At 33.4% G+C, this 17,959-nt stretch overlaps 1 protein-coding gene across 1 annotated transcript in view; it reads left to right on the top strand.

The window, feature by feature from the left end:
• Nucleotides 1-17,959, top strand: part of LOC138308464 (zinc metalloproteinase dpy-31-like) — a 48,700-nt gene that overhangs the window by 12,702 nt on the left and 18,039 nt on the right. The window contains exons 3-10 of the mRNA XM_069249446.1: nucleotides 9,435-9,545; nucleotides 11,384-11,564; nucleotides 12,338-12,479; nucleotides 12,830-12,902; nucleotides 13,334-13,537; nucleotides 14,106-14,229; nucleotides 16,070-16,204; nucleotides 16,827-16,924. Of these exons, the coding sequence (XP_069105547.1) occupies nucleotides 9,435-9,545; nucleotides 11,384-11,564; nucleotides 12,338-12,479; nucleotides 12,830-12,902; nucleotides 13,334-13,537; nucleotides 14,106-14,229; nucleotides 16,070-16,204; nucleotides 16,827-16,924 (1,068 nt within the window). The remainder of the gene's footprint in view (nucleotides 1-9,434; nucleotides 9,546-11,383; nucleotides 11,565-12,337; nucleotides 12,480-12,829; nucleotides 12,903-13,333; nucleotides 13,538-14,105; nucleotides 14,230-16,069; nucleotides 16,205-16,826; nucleotides 16,925-17,959) is intronic.

The following is a 17,959-nucleotide window of genomic DNA, read 5'->3' as shown; positions in this document are numbered from 1 at the left end:
GAAAATGCAAATATAAAAACAATATTTTCATGATATTTCGTGGTTATATATGTATGTATGTTATACAAACGACAATTCTCTAGTTGCGGCTCATGATGCCTTGCATGCATGCAGCAACAATGACATGTTTGTTAGAATATGGATACATCTTGCTCCAATAAGGCAAATTAAAAATCAATTTTATGAATATATTGTACCATAAGTTCAACATATGAGCTGGACGTTGCGGTTTAGTTCATGGACGGTAAATTGTACCTCATGTTTATAAGAGTGTCTGATGATTTGAAACACATACATGAAACATAACAGAAAAATAATAAACCATTGTATTTTGCTATCGGGAAATAAAACGTCGTATTTCCCTGGAGCGCATGCCCCCATATTTACCCCCCCCCCCCCCAGATATAACGCCCTTTCTGGTTGTATAATAATCAAGGGAGGAAGCGATAATTCATATATACGTTTTTACAACTTGAGCTCACGTTAAGGTTCTCCCACAAGAAAATACGCGAAAATTGTGTTTCCCGAAAACGAAGTTGTTTAAAGTAATAAAATAAGTTATAGAGCAGACAATGTTTTTTTTCACCTTTAATTACCCTTTTTGATCAATTATACAAAACCAATGAAAGATGGACTGTGAGGGCGGATCTTTATTTTTAGTGTAATGTATTATTTACGTGACAATTTTGACAGATACATCACAATGTATTACAACGGAAGACACATAATATATGAGGTTGTTACATTCATCCGGTTCTCTAAGTACAGTAATAGAAACCACGTATGTAAACAACCTGTGAAATAAGACCATGTTCATTCGGCCCCAAATGACCAATTTCAATTTAATTTGACTTGAGTATAAATGACACTTTTGGCAGTCGTTATAGACAGGTTTAACTGAAGCATCAAATGTGATGAAAATATTGTTTTGTTGAGTGAAAATCATGTGTACTTTTATCTTTTCTTGCATTAATTGATATTAATATGCATATATCAGCTTGTTTCTTTATATAAATTGCATTTAAACCACTGAATTACAACATGATTTAAGATAATATTTTGAATTCATTTAAAACGTAACAAAAACTTAATCTTTTAGGCGATGAGTACAAAACCTGCCAGTTCATCCATCGGACAACCGCATAATCATACTTATGCAACTTTTCATGGCGATTTTTGGGAAACACTCAATTTATTTCCATATCGAAATAAGTAGGTTTGCAGTAAATTAATTGAATTTGTACATTACCTAGTGTCAGAAATCAAAGAAAATCAAAAGTAATTTTCTGGCTCGTTGCAGTTCACAATAATAGTGCCATTCATCATATTAACACACTTTTCAGGTGTGGTCTTTCTAAACGGTATATATATTACAGGTAATACATGTAGCCCCTTTCGCTTAAATAACACGAAACAATACATTTCCGTGTTTCCGAGTCTTTTTCTTGATGGACAGCAATAAATAAAAGGGAGTAGTGTTTTAATTAATTTCATTTTAATTGCAGCAATTAAGCTTCTCTTTGTGATGCATTTCCTATGTTCTGCCGTTAATTGTATATGTCGACGGTGACATCTAAAGCGATTCGGATGCCACTGTGTGTACCATATTCACGACAGGTCAAAAATAATTCAATGTTTATGCCATTTTTTCTGAATAAATAATGTAATGGTAATTCCTATGTTCACTTTAAAAGCAATTTTAGTTAATGTATTATACGTTATAACATGATTTTTTTGTTGAATTGTTTGACGTAGTTAAAATTCACTTTTTGAATTGTGAATAAAAGTTTATGCATCGTTAAATAAATAGTCACCCATGCCCATCATCAACAACATCGTGTAAGCTACTTCTTTATAGACATATTTTCCTTGTCCTAATAAATATCATGTTCATGGGTATATGAACAGAAACAATGGGTAACCTGTGTTAATCAGATGCAATTCACCATCCATCATTACTTCAAAAAACATCTTCATTTAAAACACATATATATCTATCACATGAACTTTTCAACAATATTCTTTTTGTTAGCACTAAAATTTACAATCGCATTTAATAAAGATAGGTCTTGATTCAAGATTGTGCATTTTTGTTTCCTCATCTTCATGATATTTATTTGGGTCTTGATATGTGTGAACCCTTTCGTATATACCCCGTTCATATATCAGTCTGTCTGTCTATTTGTTCAAATTTGTTTTCAGAAACTTACTCGAAAAGAAAAAAAAACCAATTTGGCCATACCTACCATGTTGCCTTTGAATCTTCAGTAGGGATTGTTGTTAAGAAAACAAATATAGCTAGTCACGTTTTACATTCGATTTGAATGCAGGCTCTCAATTGTTTCTTTCGATTCATTTTTCATCAAACATTATTTTAAAATTATTAGTTAAGCATTGTTTTTCAAAAATATGAATCTGTATATATTCAAAGTTTTGTTATGAAAGCAATGGAAAACAAATCGAAATGCTTATATTATTGAATTCATTATCAATATATTGCCGTTCTAAAGGTCCCTCTGAATGTTAGCATGTTACACCTGATATACATTTGTATTTATCGTTATTTTAGAATAAAATTTACTTTTGCTGCCGATGTTTTATCATCGTCGATATGAACTTCAGAACCACGGAAAGATATATAAGAAATAGTGTGTGCATACAGAAGTTTGTGTCCAGTATAGAATTTTGACCCGGCCACTGATTCATAGTGAATTTAAAAAGTAAAAATGTTTTCTGACAGTTAATTGTTAGTAGATAACCATTGTATGCATTTTAGGTCACCTAAGACGAAGTCTCAAGTGACATATTCTAATCGCCTTTTGTCCGTCGTCGTGCTTCGTGCGTCGTACGTCGTGCGTCGTGCGTCGTGCGTCGCATGTCCGTAAACAATTTACATTTTCGACTTCTTCTCCAAAACTGCTGAAGCAATTTCAATGAAATTTTGCACAAACCTTCTAAGGCATAAGGCCAATCAAAATTGTGAATTATATGGTCCCCACCCCCCAGGGGGCTGTGGGAGGGGCCAAAGGGGGTAAAATTGAGTAAAATTTCAAAAATCTTCTTCTCTACTCACAGATGTGGTAGAATACTCTTCATAGATAGAAAGGTGTTAAGGTCCTTTACAAAAATTGTGAATTATATGACCCTGGGGTCTCTAGTTTCCCCCTGGAGAGGGGGTTAAGTTTACTATAACTTATATTGGTCAAACTTGATTAGAATTATTATCCTAATATATAGCATTTTAACATCCATATCCGTCCTCGATGACCCCCTGGGGAACCAGAGGGGCAGGACCAAACAGGGTCAAAATGATTAAGATTTCAAAAAATACCTCTAAGTTCGCAGGTTTGATGAAAGCAAACACTCTTCATAGTCTAAAAAGTCAAATTTATAAATCACTGACCAACTTCAAGGCCCAGCATAAAGTGTTTATATGTCTTTAATTCGTTTCATTATTTGTTTCATTATATATTCTAACTCAGGTGACCGTTAAGGCCCATGGGCCTCTTGTTAAAATTTAGCTTTAAATGATGCATTCCAAAACTTTAACAAACTTTAACTCTGTGATCTATATAAGATTATTGGATGTTCTCTATAAAACATATCTTAGATCAGAAAAATTAGATGTATCGCTTTTGCGAAACATTCAAAACAAAGCAACCTTAACAACGTCCGGATATCACTGAAGTACATTTAGACTAGTAAAACAACATCTGATTATTGACAGTGATGAAATAATGACCTACTGTTGTCATTGCTGACACTAAGGCCATTCTTATTCGTGTCGTTATAAGGTATGTCTGGTGATAGACAGCTTTACACACTACCTGCCGGAAGAGGAAATTGATCGCCATCGCTCAATATGGCGACACAACTCGACCTTTAAATACATATTTTCTTTACTCTAGAATAACATTATAGCAGAGATAAAAATTTTGCTTTCATGAAATATCGACAAATATACCAAATCATATCGATATTTACAAATATGTTTTACTACATATGCTCAGAGCTAGAAATTACACTGCGTATATTTTGATAATAAGTGACTTTGAGAGAAAAAATAAACAAATGAAAAGCTATTACCATTTAGAGCTTTTCTTGAAACGTATCCTTATTCATTATGTACATGTATCATAAACCAATTTCTATTATGTGAGTTTTTCTTGAAACGTTTTCCCATTCTTGATGTATTATGTCCACATGTTAAGTATGTGAGCTTTTCTTAACACGTTTTCCACTTCATTATTTTTTATTGATTGTGTCAAAATATTTATGATATAAGTCGCAGTACTTCTTATAAATCGTAAATGACAATAACAAATGTTCATAGACAAATGTTTAGTTACGAAACGAAGGCCACAGGGAATAGAACTACAACTTGACTAATAACCTGTCACTATAATGTTTTCCTCAATGGTAAAACAACTGTAAGAAATTTATTTCTGTCAAAAAATAAACTTGTCAAATAATCAGAATGAAATGTCTCAAGAGATTAATTTCCCTTTTTTGCTGTGTGTGAATATTCATTCATTCGTTCATTCATTCATTCATTCATTCATTCATTCATTCATTCATTCATTCATTCATTCATTCATTCATTCATTCATTCATTCATTTATTCATGCAATTATTCATTTATTCTGGCTTTCCATTAATTCATTAAATAATTTTGAAATTACATATTTCCAGCATATTCTATACTACATAATGTATACTTATTACTTACTATGATATCTCCTCTGATATAAATTGAGCATCTACTCGAAAAGGTTATGTGTATACAGTTACAGTTGGTAGTTATGTTTTCTTTCATCTTTTCATTGAATAGTCATCCATTCATTCATTCATTTATCAAATGAATAATTTATCATGAGGTAAATTAATCATGACAATGTATGAATGTTTCCCTTTTATTCTCTAATACAATCGAGAAATCGGATATTTTGTAACACATACATATAAGCTGTCATGTAACAAATTGTGCTTATTACCAAAACACCTGAATGTATCATACTTGTGTGCCCTTTTTGTTTGACATGAAATGCATTATAAATTATATCCTATTGTATGTATTGTCCTTCGTATGAGGAAGTCGTAAAATGAACACACGTTTTGTTATTTACATCTCGACCACCATTCATACAAATATCAATAATCATTAATAGGTCTCAGTGTTGTGATCACCTGGCGTGACGGCCAACACGGTCGTACAATAAATCGCGCTGGGTCATGACCCCGAAATTGACATTTCCCAGACACGGGTCAATATTCGGCATGTGTTGTTGATTTCATTGATAAACATATACCATGTGTTATTGGTATCACTTCTTTGACCAGGACCCGTATATACACTATACACTATATATAAATGACCATGGGTGACTTGTTGTGATTTAATGAATTAATCAGGTGAAATTCAACAGTTCACTGATGTGTTGACTAGATACCGTATACCGGTAATTATGATACGGCATCTATTGATCTAATGAACTGTAGAATTATTATGTTTGTGGGTATAGTTATTTTCGGAATATAAAATTTGGTCGCAAAAATTAGATCCGCGAAATAATACGTTATAGGTAGCCTGGATTTATTTCGATTCTTAGTTTGATCATAATATAAAGGATATCATCATCGATAATCCAGGGGTTCCGAACACTTACGATCCCTACACCCCTGGACTATCTCATAGTAAAATTGGAGGCAACATAATAAAACAGGTAATTTAGTCGTTTTATGTACATAAAACACGTATAACGGTACACTGTGGTTGCTTGTGTGGCTTTGAAGTTGGGTATCGCTCTCTCTCTGTAGTCTTCAAAGGATATCTTTGCAGGTCTGTGATTGTTTCAGCTGTTTTCCGCTGAGCTGCCTCCAATTTTACTATGAGATAGTCCAGGGATGTAGAGATCGTAAGTGATCGAAACCCCCGGGGTATCGAGGATGAAAGCATATGGGTCCGATGTTTTTTTCAAAACATTTAATTTGAACACCAAGCAAAATATTGACACGATAATATATCTATATATATATAATATCACAATTTCTGATCTTTTCTTCTCACACATACAAATAGTAGAACATATCCATCCATGTAAGAATGAAGCTGTTATCTGCTAGTTACAAGTAAGTGTGCCAGACCGATTTATGAAACGTAGTGTTATAAATGTACATATATGGTGAGTGACCTGTATAAAGTAGAGATACCAATTCTTCTAAAATGTATGTTACATAATTATACGGATTATACTGGCCCATATACTATCATTGTAATATTACTTACGAAGCGTGCTGTCTGTTTATCATAATTATGCAGTTTAACACAAATAACGGAAACAAATGTCAGCATGTAAATCACAACTACACGTGGATACACATTTTAAAAATCAGATAGTATTATCTACGCTGTCAGTTAAATACGTAATTAAAAAAAACCCACAAAAATGTCCCGGGGTTACATTTATCATTTTTCCTTTTTTCATTGATAAATAAGCGAGTATAGTAAGACCATATATATATATGATTCCGTTTGTATCCACATTTAATCCAAACAATTTTGATATGTTTCCAATTATCAAAACGTATGAAAACTATATGAGAACGGATGATAAGATGAAAGAGATATTTGAAAAAAAACCACAATCATTAATAGCAAACGACAACCTAAAAACCTCAAAAGACTGTTATGTTCTTCAAAATTTCAAAGGGAAGAACAGAACCCGTGTGTGTCTAAATGTAATAAGCCAAGATGTGGCACTTGTAAAATTATTTTAGAAGGTGAAAGTATTATTTTTAAGAATAATTTCAATTTCAAGATTAAATCAAACATGAATTGTTGATCAAAAAATGTTATATATGCACTTGTATGTGGTAAATGTTCTGAGTTCTATTTTGGGCAAACTTGTAATGTGTTGCGACAACGGATTACTGTACACAGACAACAAATTAAGACAGACAGTTTAAGATTTCTTCATGTCAGTAAGCACATTCATACATGTGCAAGTGATGTTTTTAATATTATCCTAATTTATCAATCAACTGATAATGTTGTTGAAAGAGAAGGAAAAGAATCAAGTTTAATAGCTTTATTAAAACGAGGTTTAAATAGTTCAGTTTAATTTGTAAGTGTGACTTCTAATATGTGTATCTTATGACGTCATAGTGTATTGTTTACTATGACGTCATCAATCCTTGTTATTTGTGTTGTTGCCTTATCAACATCAATAAACATCTCCTGAAGAACAGTGGCAGCTGGGAAAACGTTAGAGATCGATAGCAGATTTGTTTTAGTTTTGTTTTATATATGTGTGTTGAACAGCCTTCTTACAAACAAACAGTAATATCATCTTAAAGATGCTCCAACGCCAATAGAGCATAAACGATATTCATTATGTGAACAATAATTGGTGTTTAATAAATAAATTTATTAAGCATTGATGTTACTATTTTTTAACTTTTAACTTCGAGTTTTGCAATAAATTTTGTTTGCAAACTTTTGTGCTAATCCTACGCGGATTAACAAAGTTTACAAACAAAATTTCTTTCATAACCCGATGAAGTTAAAAATGGTGAATAAATGCTTAAATAAATATATTTTTATTAATACGAGGCATGTGCACTTTGATTTAACCGCTCGACTTTGATTTCACCGCTCGACTCTTGGTTACAATGTACTGTCCATATAGTTACCTCTGACCTTACCCATCGGAGTACTATATTTCAATCCCTCTGCTACTATTAATGATATATCTGTTTCCTTTATTACTAATAATCATGAGTATATTTTCATTATAAATACACTACGTGTCAATTGTACTATAGTTTAACCTCTCGACTTTTGGTTACAATATTCTATGGATGTGACAAATCATTTCTGATCCTACCAATCGGAGTACAATATTTCAATCATTTTGCTACTACTAGGGTAAATATGTTTCCTTTATTACTGATAATCATGAATATGTTTTCAAAGTAATTATACTTATATTAATACATGTCAATTGTACTAAACCGCCTGACTTTTGGTTACAATGTACTATGGATTTTGATAAGTCACTACTGACTCAATCCCTCGGACCTCAAGCGGATGTGTCGATTACATATATCTATGTCTGATCAATGTTTAGCCCACCTATCAATTTCATTGGTTGATAATATTAATCGACATCTCCCTGTCCCCGAATTCCACGAAGTCAATCCTCATTCCTCCCTAGCTGGCATTTCTGATTGGTGGTGGTCACACGTCCTAGTATAACATTCACCATGATCGTTATTTCCTATGATGTTCCTAATCATGACCAAATTGTCTTATCTATTTATCCGTCACTCTGCAAGGAACTTTCTTGTTTATGGTTTTGGAGTTTTTTTTTTTTTTTTTTTTTTTTTTTTTTGTGTGTATGTGTGCCGTTATTTTTGTGTGTGTGTGTTTTTTTAATATAATTCAGGTTTCATAATTTGTATCTGATAATTACGTATTGATCAATTTGATATATTTTACTTTTCTATGTAAATAATTTTATCCCCATTGTTATTATTATTATTATTAAAAAAGGTAAGTGTTAAAAAAAGATAATTATATGTAAAAGTTTAAAGATAGATAATTGAAGTGATGGAAAACATTAAAATACATATGTTTATCAACAAATTAAACTTCACACGTAATCATAGCATTCCGAAGTGGAAAAATAGTTATTCGGCACACAATTAGAAAATACTTACCGTCCAAAACAATTTATTATGTACCAAAACTATAATTATTTTGTAACGCATTGTTTTCAGAATTTATTTCAGTATTTCATGATTTATCAATCTATATAATTTTCGTTAAGTTAACAATGCATGCCGTTAAATAAGCCCACGTTAACCCGATCTCTCGCCACTCAGAGAGCTATTGGGCCTACGGTCATGGGCATGTATAAACGGAAGGTGTTAAAGATAAATCGAGCGAGAGTGTGATTTTGCTTGCTGTCATGCGCAATGCTGGATTTGGTTGTGATTTCCGTCTACTGTTTACAAGAAAGTTTTCCAGCTCTAAATATATGGATGATTTACTTAGATTAACGTTAATGAAACACCTCTATCATAAGAGTTCGCTTCGCAAAAGGGCCTTCGAAAATTAAAAAAAATAGAAATTAAAAGAATATGTGTCATGATAATGCCATTATTCTATCGGCGAAAAATTAAGGTTTCAAATCAAGGTAAACATATTAAAATGATAATTTCTAAAAAGGTAATCTTCAAGACTTAACATGGGCCTGACATATATTGGTAGACAGTTTATTTTTAATTTACCTAACATTTGTTTTCCATTTATAATCGTGAAATTTAGCAACCGCGATAGAAATGTGATCTGTAACCGTTAGTCATATTTATACTGAAGTGATAATAGCTTTCATCGTCACATAGTTACCAAGATGTTTTATCATTTTCAGACTCAGCCATTGTCAATCCAAGATGGACAGTCTCTCATTGACAAATTGCGAGTGATGCGAGCTTTAGCTGGAATCGAGAGACGGATGGAAGAGTTACACGGATTGAAACAAGTACACAAAGATTATGTTAAAATAATTATTTTTTCTCGATGTGTAATTTCGAGGTATCTGTTTTATATTTTGATATGACGATAATAATCAAGAGAAATCAAAAATTATTATCTCCAATATCAATTGTTTCTGAATTCAAAATCTGTATCAAATACTCAAAGTTTGGCTTCAGGCACTTGTGTAAATACTTTTCTCGATCTTTTTTTAATTTTAAAACTTTCTGGTTGGCTAAACATATCGCCTACATAATTGAAGCTACGTTAGCGTCAACCAGCCGAGGGATGGACAGTTTCTGTTTTAGTCTGATAACGAGATAATATGCTATTACAAGTATGTCGTTTTTCTTTAAATAGAGTTTCGAATTTCTTAACGTGTTTTGTTCTAAAACAGTATTATCTCACGGCAATGTCTAAAATAATTTAAGTATTTAGATTTTCTGTTTGTTTGTATCTGGACTTCTTCAATGAGATAGCAGAAGATAAATGTTTGCAGTTGTACAAAGTACGTTCCGTTAGAATTGTACACTTGTGACCCTTGACTAATCTTCAAGATTCACAATAACTGAACTGACTAAAATGCATGTAATAAAATATAGGTGATACTAAAGAGGTCATTTGATAATTCTTATGCCAATTTCTGTATATCTCACAGCATTATGTTTTTCCACTGTTTGTGTGATATTTTTTTCTTTTTGTTATTTCTTTTTTTATCTGTCTTCGGTGTTTATTCATTTTCTAATCACTTTTTTTTGTTCATTCATATTTTACATGTTTTGCATATATTGAACATTAAAAGTCAGTTGTAAATCCGTACGATAGTCTAAATTCGCGGATTCATCCTCATTGCGAAATCAAATACCTTGTGAAATATATTTTGTGTTACATATCACACCTTCTCGTGTAAATAAAGCTTCTAAAGGCTCCAAATTTTATTCATAAAAATAAACCCCACAAATAGGTTCCAAACTATGTCGCGAAATAAAGTAGCCACATATTTAACAACTGCACAGTATTAAATGATTGAACGTTTAATCCACAGTCTGAGCACAGTATCAAATGATTGAACGTTTAATCCACAGTCTGAGCACAGTATTAAATGATTGAACGTTTAATCCACAGTCTGAGCACAGTATTAAATGATTGAACGTTTAATCCACAGTCTGAGCACAGTATTAAATGATTGAACGTTTAATCCACAGTCTGAGCACAGTATCAAATGATTGAACGTTTAATCCACAGTCTGAGCACAGTATCAAATGATTGAACGTTTAATCCACAGTCTGAGCACAGTATCAAATGATTGAACGTTTAATCCACAGTCTGAGCACAGTATCAAATGATTGAACGTTTAATCCACAGTCTGAGCACAGTATCAAATGATTGAACGTTTAATCCACAGTCTGAGCACAGTATCAAATGATTGAACGTTTAATCCACAGTCTGAGCACAGTATTAAATGATTGAACGTTTAATCCACAGTCTGAGCACAGTATTAAATGATTGAACGTTTAATCCACAGTCTGAGCACAGTATCAAATGATTGAACGTTTAATCCACAGTCTGAGCACAGTATCAAATGATTGAACGTTTAATCCACAGTCTGAGCACAGTATCAAATGATATTGAACGTTTAATCCACAGTCTGAGCACAGTATCAAATGAACTTTAATCCACAGTCTGACACAGTATAAGATGAACGTTTAATCCACAGTCTGAGCACAGTATAAGATATCAAATGATTGAACAGTTTAATCCACAGTCTGAGCACAGTATCAAATGATTGAACGTTTAATCCACAGTCTGAGCACAGTATTAAATGATTGAACGTTTAATCCACAGTCTGAGCACAGAAACCTGTTCAGCACTGTTAACTACGTATATGAAATGGACATCATACTGACTCCATCCCAAGCAGAGACGATATACGAACATGGCAAGATCCGACAGAAAAGAAAGATGTCCGCCAGCATCACAAGTCTTTGGGAGATGCCTATATACTATTATTACGGAGGAGAACATAGTGAGTATCTTAAGCCCAAATATTCGTATCTGTCTTAAATATTTCATGATTTAGATGAATGTTGAAAACAAATCCATCGAAGTCAAGATGAGCGATAATGATTCGGACATTTTTGATAAAAAAAAACAAATAAATATTGAACATCGCTAAGTGGGTCCCATTTAATTAAAAAAAAAACAATCTTAGGTGATATTGTAACGTCGTTGCCGATAACGTCATTTAACTACCGTAACTACGTAACGTTTGTCCGAACTCTTCCGAGAACGGGTCATGAACTCTCCGACTTCCGTTCGGCAATAATCGTAACTTCTATGGCGACCAGTTTACAATGAGGTATGTTTACAAGTATCGTCGTTCAACAACTGCTGTACCAAAGTTATTAAGAAATATTAAATATTCTTTTATATAAATTAATTTCAAGTACATCTACAGATACTAACAATATCGGGGTCGAATCTAACTTGATTTTTATGACAGTTTAAGGGAAGTAGATAGAAGAATTATCCTGAAACTGATAAGGTTTATTGATCTCCTTATAACGACAGCTTTTTATCACGATACAATGATGAATCTCTACAACATTGTAGACATTTGTAAGCTTTTATATTTTCCTTAATTGTGTGAATTAGATGGACAAACATAGGAAAAACTATGCTCAGCGTTATCAGCACATGACACCTGTATTTAACTTAAACAACAAACAAACAAAAAAGCAAACAAAAACATTATCAGCATGTACTTTTAAACATGCCTTTCTCTTTGTACAATTATAGCACCTGAAACGGAACAAAACGTTGAGAGCGTGATAGCAGAATGGTCAAATTTGACGTGTCTTAACTTTAGTCGGGCGTCTGGACCAGTCACGTGGGAACAAGGGAACAAAAATAACGTCACGATAGAGTTTACACCAAACGGGTACGTGACTGTAATATATACACCTCTTATTGTCATATTTATACAAATTCTTTTGTTGCTGTTTTTTTTTACATCACGATTCGGTAGATTTCATCAGAAGCATGTAGTATTACAATTTCTTCATGTAAGAATGTTTCTTAATTACCCAACACTTACATTTAACCTGATAAACGTTGTGAAATATTTTGTCTTGTATGAATGACAAAGACAAAATAACCTGGTATCAAATGAAAATGAAAAATGACCAAAAATTTTTTTTTCTTTAATGTTAATCATGACAAACTATGAAAAAAGGAAAAAAGAATACCAATTATGGCGTTGATATTATCGGAATTTATGTTTTCTTGTAGGTGCTGGTCTTACGTAGGGAAGAAAGAAAATGCAAATAACGTCCAGAAAGTGTCCGTAGACGGATGTGTTTACGTGAGTGTGTATAAATGCAACTAATTTATCCAAAATATAATTGAATATTGTAAGCTCGTTTCCATCACCCGTTGTATGTTAACTTCAGAATATCATTCAAAATCACTACAAGTATAAGTTTTCAGTAGTATTAAGAGTTATGAATATGTTACAGTAAGATTCCACTTGAAAGGCAAACGATTATCGCCACTTCTATGAAACATACGGATTAGATATCTAAACGGAAGGGGATCTAAGTACTAAAAATACCTCCGCATTATAATATGTCATTCACTAATATCAGCAACAATATTTCAATATATTTTAGTTTTAATAGAAACATAACTAATATTTCATCAACGCAATTAATTTTGTAAAACTCATCCATAAAATGAACAAATCAAGTGTACTGTACTTATTTTGTCATTACTTTCAAACATTTTTATTGATAGAGAGGACGAATTGCTCACGAACTTGGTCACGTGATAGGATTCTGGCACGAGCAAGCACGCCCCGATAGAGACGATCACGTGATTATCGAGGCACCAAACATCATGGACAACAAACACGGAGACTTCGTCAAACTAACATGGCAGGATATCAATTCTAATGGAATACCCTATGACGTTGGCTCCGTGATGCATTATGGTTCGACGGTACATAAAACTTTGTTATGATAATACCAAACGGGACTTATTTAAGTACCACGTGATACCCGATAGCGTTTGTGCGGGACTATTGTTTCTATTGGTGATGGAATGGCGTTAAAAGAAGATATCCCGCGATAACGTTATTTCATCGGAAAGATTAGAAATAGTTACGTTCCATCACCACTGGAGATATTAGAACCGCACAAACGTTATCGGGTATCACATGCTACGTGTATAAGTCCTATTCTCGTATTGTCTCGTGTACTTTTGATACTTTTGACAAGCAGTTAAGATACGGTAGGCGTACATATTTAAGCGGGAATCGTATGTTGCGCTTTTTGCGCCGCTGGTACTATGCTGAAATACAGTGTATGATTGATATCCTGCGGTATTAAATATTATTAATTTTGACAGATACTACCTCCATGCCAAAACAAATTGTCTCATTGTAGATCCACCGAGATGTGCATATTGATTTTTACATATTGCGTGTAGCTTGTGTTTATGTCTTTTCCTCGTTATCTCACTTAATGGTAGTAATTTGCACTATGATTGTTATTGTTTCATGTGTCAGGCCTTTTCCAAAGCTGGTAATCCGACAGTAGTTGCACGTAAATCTAATCTACAAAGGGCCCTTGGACAGCGTCATGGACTTTCCTTTTACGATATAAAACTTGCAAATTTAGTATATTGTTCAGGTAAGTAAATTTTGAAATTAAATGATTACATGGAAATGTTCGTCATCGCATTGAACACGATACTGGTCATATTAATGATAATACCTTTTTATCATCTACTTATATTTACACTTGCTAGGCTTTTTCACTATACGCAAGTACTAGCCGATTTTGTTTACCATAACTGCATGGTAACATTGAACTTTGAACTTGCGTATAAAAATGTTCAATGCAACATAAAGGGGCTACTTTTTTTAAAAAGAAACACATGGCTTTGTTTACATTTTGATGCAACATTACGTGTATATTGTTGTTTTTCATAGAATTTTGGAAAAAAGTAAACATTACATATATGTTTTATATCTATATATGATACAAACATTTTTTAAATTAACAATTGTATAAAGAAAGGGGGGGAAACATCGCGACAGGGGCAACGTGCAGTGCTTTCAATGATGGATGTCAAATGTAAACATTACCTCTGTGTCTGTGTCCTACGATCGAGTCTTTGGGATTGACGGGCGTGAGACCCTCTGACAGAGCTAGGTCAGTTATAAACATATTCTCTTGTCTTTGTTCTTTGAGACTCTAATCATGTTTATTATAAAACATGCACCGCTAGAAATCCACGTGTTGACAGTTACGCGTTACCACAAATACATTGTATCCATCGAACACAAGTGAAGTTGTTCCATCTATCGATGGCGATGGATCTAAGCGTAGATTATATAATCACATGGCTCCTAAGGATGTAATATCGTCATCTCAGACGATAATCTCAAACACATAGAGCTACTTGAACACCAGTGTTTTGACAACTTGTGTAAGCGTGCGTCAGCTTCGCCTCGTTGCACAATAACGGTCACCGAGTTCACACATGTGGCCGAGTTAAAATACTTTATGTTATTACGCTATATATCAACTTTTAGCAAAATTGAATATATATTTAAAGTTTTGATCTGATTAATATAATTATCTCTGAAATTTACTTTGTTTGTCATGTTTATTTTACACTAAAATATTGAACTTTTTTGTCGTCGCGGATGAATAAGTCTACCTTATGTGAAGAGTCATCATTCGCTGTTCAATTGAGTAAACTCCTCCCTCTTTTGACCGACTTTTATTGAATAATTACGTCACTTTCAAATGACGATTGTATTGCATAAAATATAAATAAAAAGTCGTGTGAGTGTAATTATAGGGATTGGATTTCGTTTTTATGTTAACCATGCTTGTATGGAGCAATTCCTCTAAGAATATATTCAATATGGGGCGCTAACGCGCCCCATAGAATATATTCTTAGAGGAATTGCTCCATACAAGCATGGTTAACATAAAAACGAAATCCAATCCCTATATACAAATAAATTATATACATGTTTCTGCTTGTATTTAGTTGGATTCATTTAATTATCATTTCATTCATTTCTAAATGTAATTGTACACTGCATTATATATATTGGTTTCATAAGTAAAGAACATTAGTAGGGGCGAGTTGTTCTCCAACGCATGTTGTCTTACAATCGGACAACAAATTATTCTGAAATAAATAGATAAGGTCAAATAGTATGGTAGCATTGGGTTACGAAGCTACCAACACAATGCACTAATTAATTCGTTGATGAAATCGCATTATTCAAATTGATATAATATGTTTTAAGTGGTGACGTCATTATGACGTCAATGTTTTTTGCAGACGCCAATTATTCCTTTATATTATTCATGCAACAAAACTTGTCTTTATATACTATATTTATATTTTGTGTTGTTCATGTATGTCAAAAGCTATCACATTTTGAAAGTGTAACATTTAACACCCTGTAAATCACTTTTATACTTTTTTTTAAAATTTGAATTTCAGATTGTTGCAATAATAGTCAATTAGCACAACCATGTAAAAATGGCGGATACCAGGATCCTAAAATCTGCACGAGATGTCGCTGTCCTGAAGGGTTATCCGGCACATTTTGTGAGACTGCAGCTCCTGCTGTCGGCTGTAAGTTCATTTTGCACAACGTTGAAATGCTTGTGGTCGCAAAGTATGTTTAGAGTTTTGGTTTTTATTAGTTTAACGTCCTATCAACAGACAAGGTAATGTAAGGAGGTGCCAGGTTTGTTGGTGGAGGAAAGCCGGAGAACCCGGAGAATAACTACCGACTAGCGGTCAGTACCTGGCAACTGCCCCACTTGTGATTCGAACCCGCATCCCAGAGGTGGAGAGCTTGTGGTTATATTTCGGGACATCTTCACCACTCAGCTACCGCGGCCCCTACGTTTAATCCATTTTACACCGCTTTTACTCTACGTTATAATTAGAATGGATTATAATAACCCTTTTCAAACTGGCAAGAATAATGTGTTAATGTTTGCTGCACACTCAAGTGAAATACATCTTTTTAAGTTATATCTATTTTTAGATTTATTGATTTATAAATCACAATCTTTAATTGAACGAATGAAAACATATTATCTTCCTATATGAATATCTTTTAATAATGTCTCGTTTTGACTAGAAACATATAATGCCTTTTTCGGGGATAAACTTTTGACAACGGTTATTGACAATATACGTGCTTCCCCGTGAAATTAACATCTCACACTTTTTCTTTTATTTACAGTATCATGTGGCGGAGACGTCAACGTCACGTCAACTGTTATGACTATTGGGCATGCGCAAGGTTTTCAGGATGGTGACCAGTGTAATTGGTATCTCAAGGTTAGTAGTATATAGAATGTCATCAAACATAAATGTTGATTGGGCATAAGCGGCGCCTATTCTGTTGTATTCTACTGCTGCCTTGGCCTCATTCTCGTATTGCACATTACAGACTTATCAGATAGTGATGTCCTCACAATCGATACTTATAGACAAGGGAGATAACTTTAAATGCAAAATCTCATTGCGAGTCAAAATTATTTCTTTGATACTACCCATTAGTATTATGTGTTTTATGTAAATGTTTGCAATTACATGTACATTCACTTTATTGATTTACAGTGATGTAAAATATAGATAACGCTAATTTCAAATTAGATGTCACTTTCCTCTCGCAATAATGGATGTTATGGATCTTTGTAGATATTTACTATGCGAGGATTCGTGACGATTAATGATAAAATATGGAAAGGAGTTGTATACATATTTTGGCAATAAGTAGTCTTTGAGTGTCGGGTGGTGTAGTGGGTAAGCCACTCGCCTTTCACCAAGCTGACAGGGGTTCGATTTCCGCAGTATTGCCAACTCACCCGATTTCTCCGGGTTGACCCGTTTTTTAGACATTTTAGAATGCATAACCCGATTGACCCGACGGGTCATCAAATAACCCGGTTTTCAGCACTTTGACCAAAGTGTCAAAAAAACTCACAAAAATTACGCCAGATCAAGCCATTAGCGCAATTTTACTCAGGGCTTAAGACTCATATCAGCTCCTTGTATAATGCAGGTAGCTATGTTTGTGTTTACACAAACTTAAATAAAGGTGTGAAATTGTAGCAATTACTCTATTCAGTCATGCATCACGATGTCCATGATCGTTTTTAGCCAGAGCCTGTTAGCAAAATTAGACATGGCCAATTAATACTGTTCAAAATCAGAAATAATATTTTCAAAATTCTACAAAAGCACAAACACTTGTGATCTCAGACAAAGATTTACTCACATGAATAAAACATAGTCAACGTGAATGGTATCCTGTTGCAGAAGGCAGGCAAGCCAATCATAATGGCCGCCATTTTGTTTAGTCAAAGATAA

Source organism: Argopecten irradians, chromosome 15 (genome assembly GCF_041381155.1).
Source record: "Argopecten irradians isolate NY chromosome 15, Ai_NY, whole genome shotgun sequence".
Classification (NCBI taxonomy): Eukaryota; Metazoa; Mollusca; class Bivalvia; order Pectinida; family Pectinidae; genus Argopecten; species Argopecten irradians.
The sequence above is the reverse complement of the archived record's forward strand: the minus strand, read 5'-3'. Positions and strand labels throughout refer to the sequence as shown.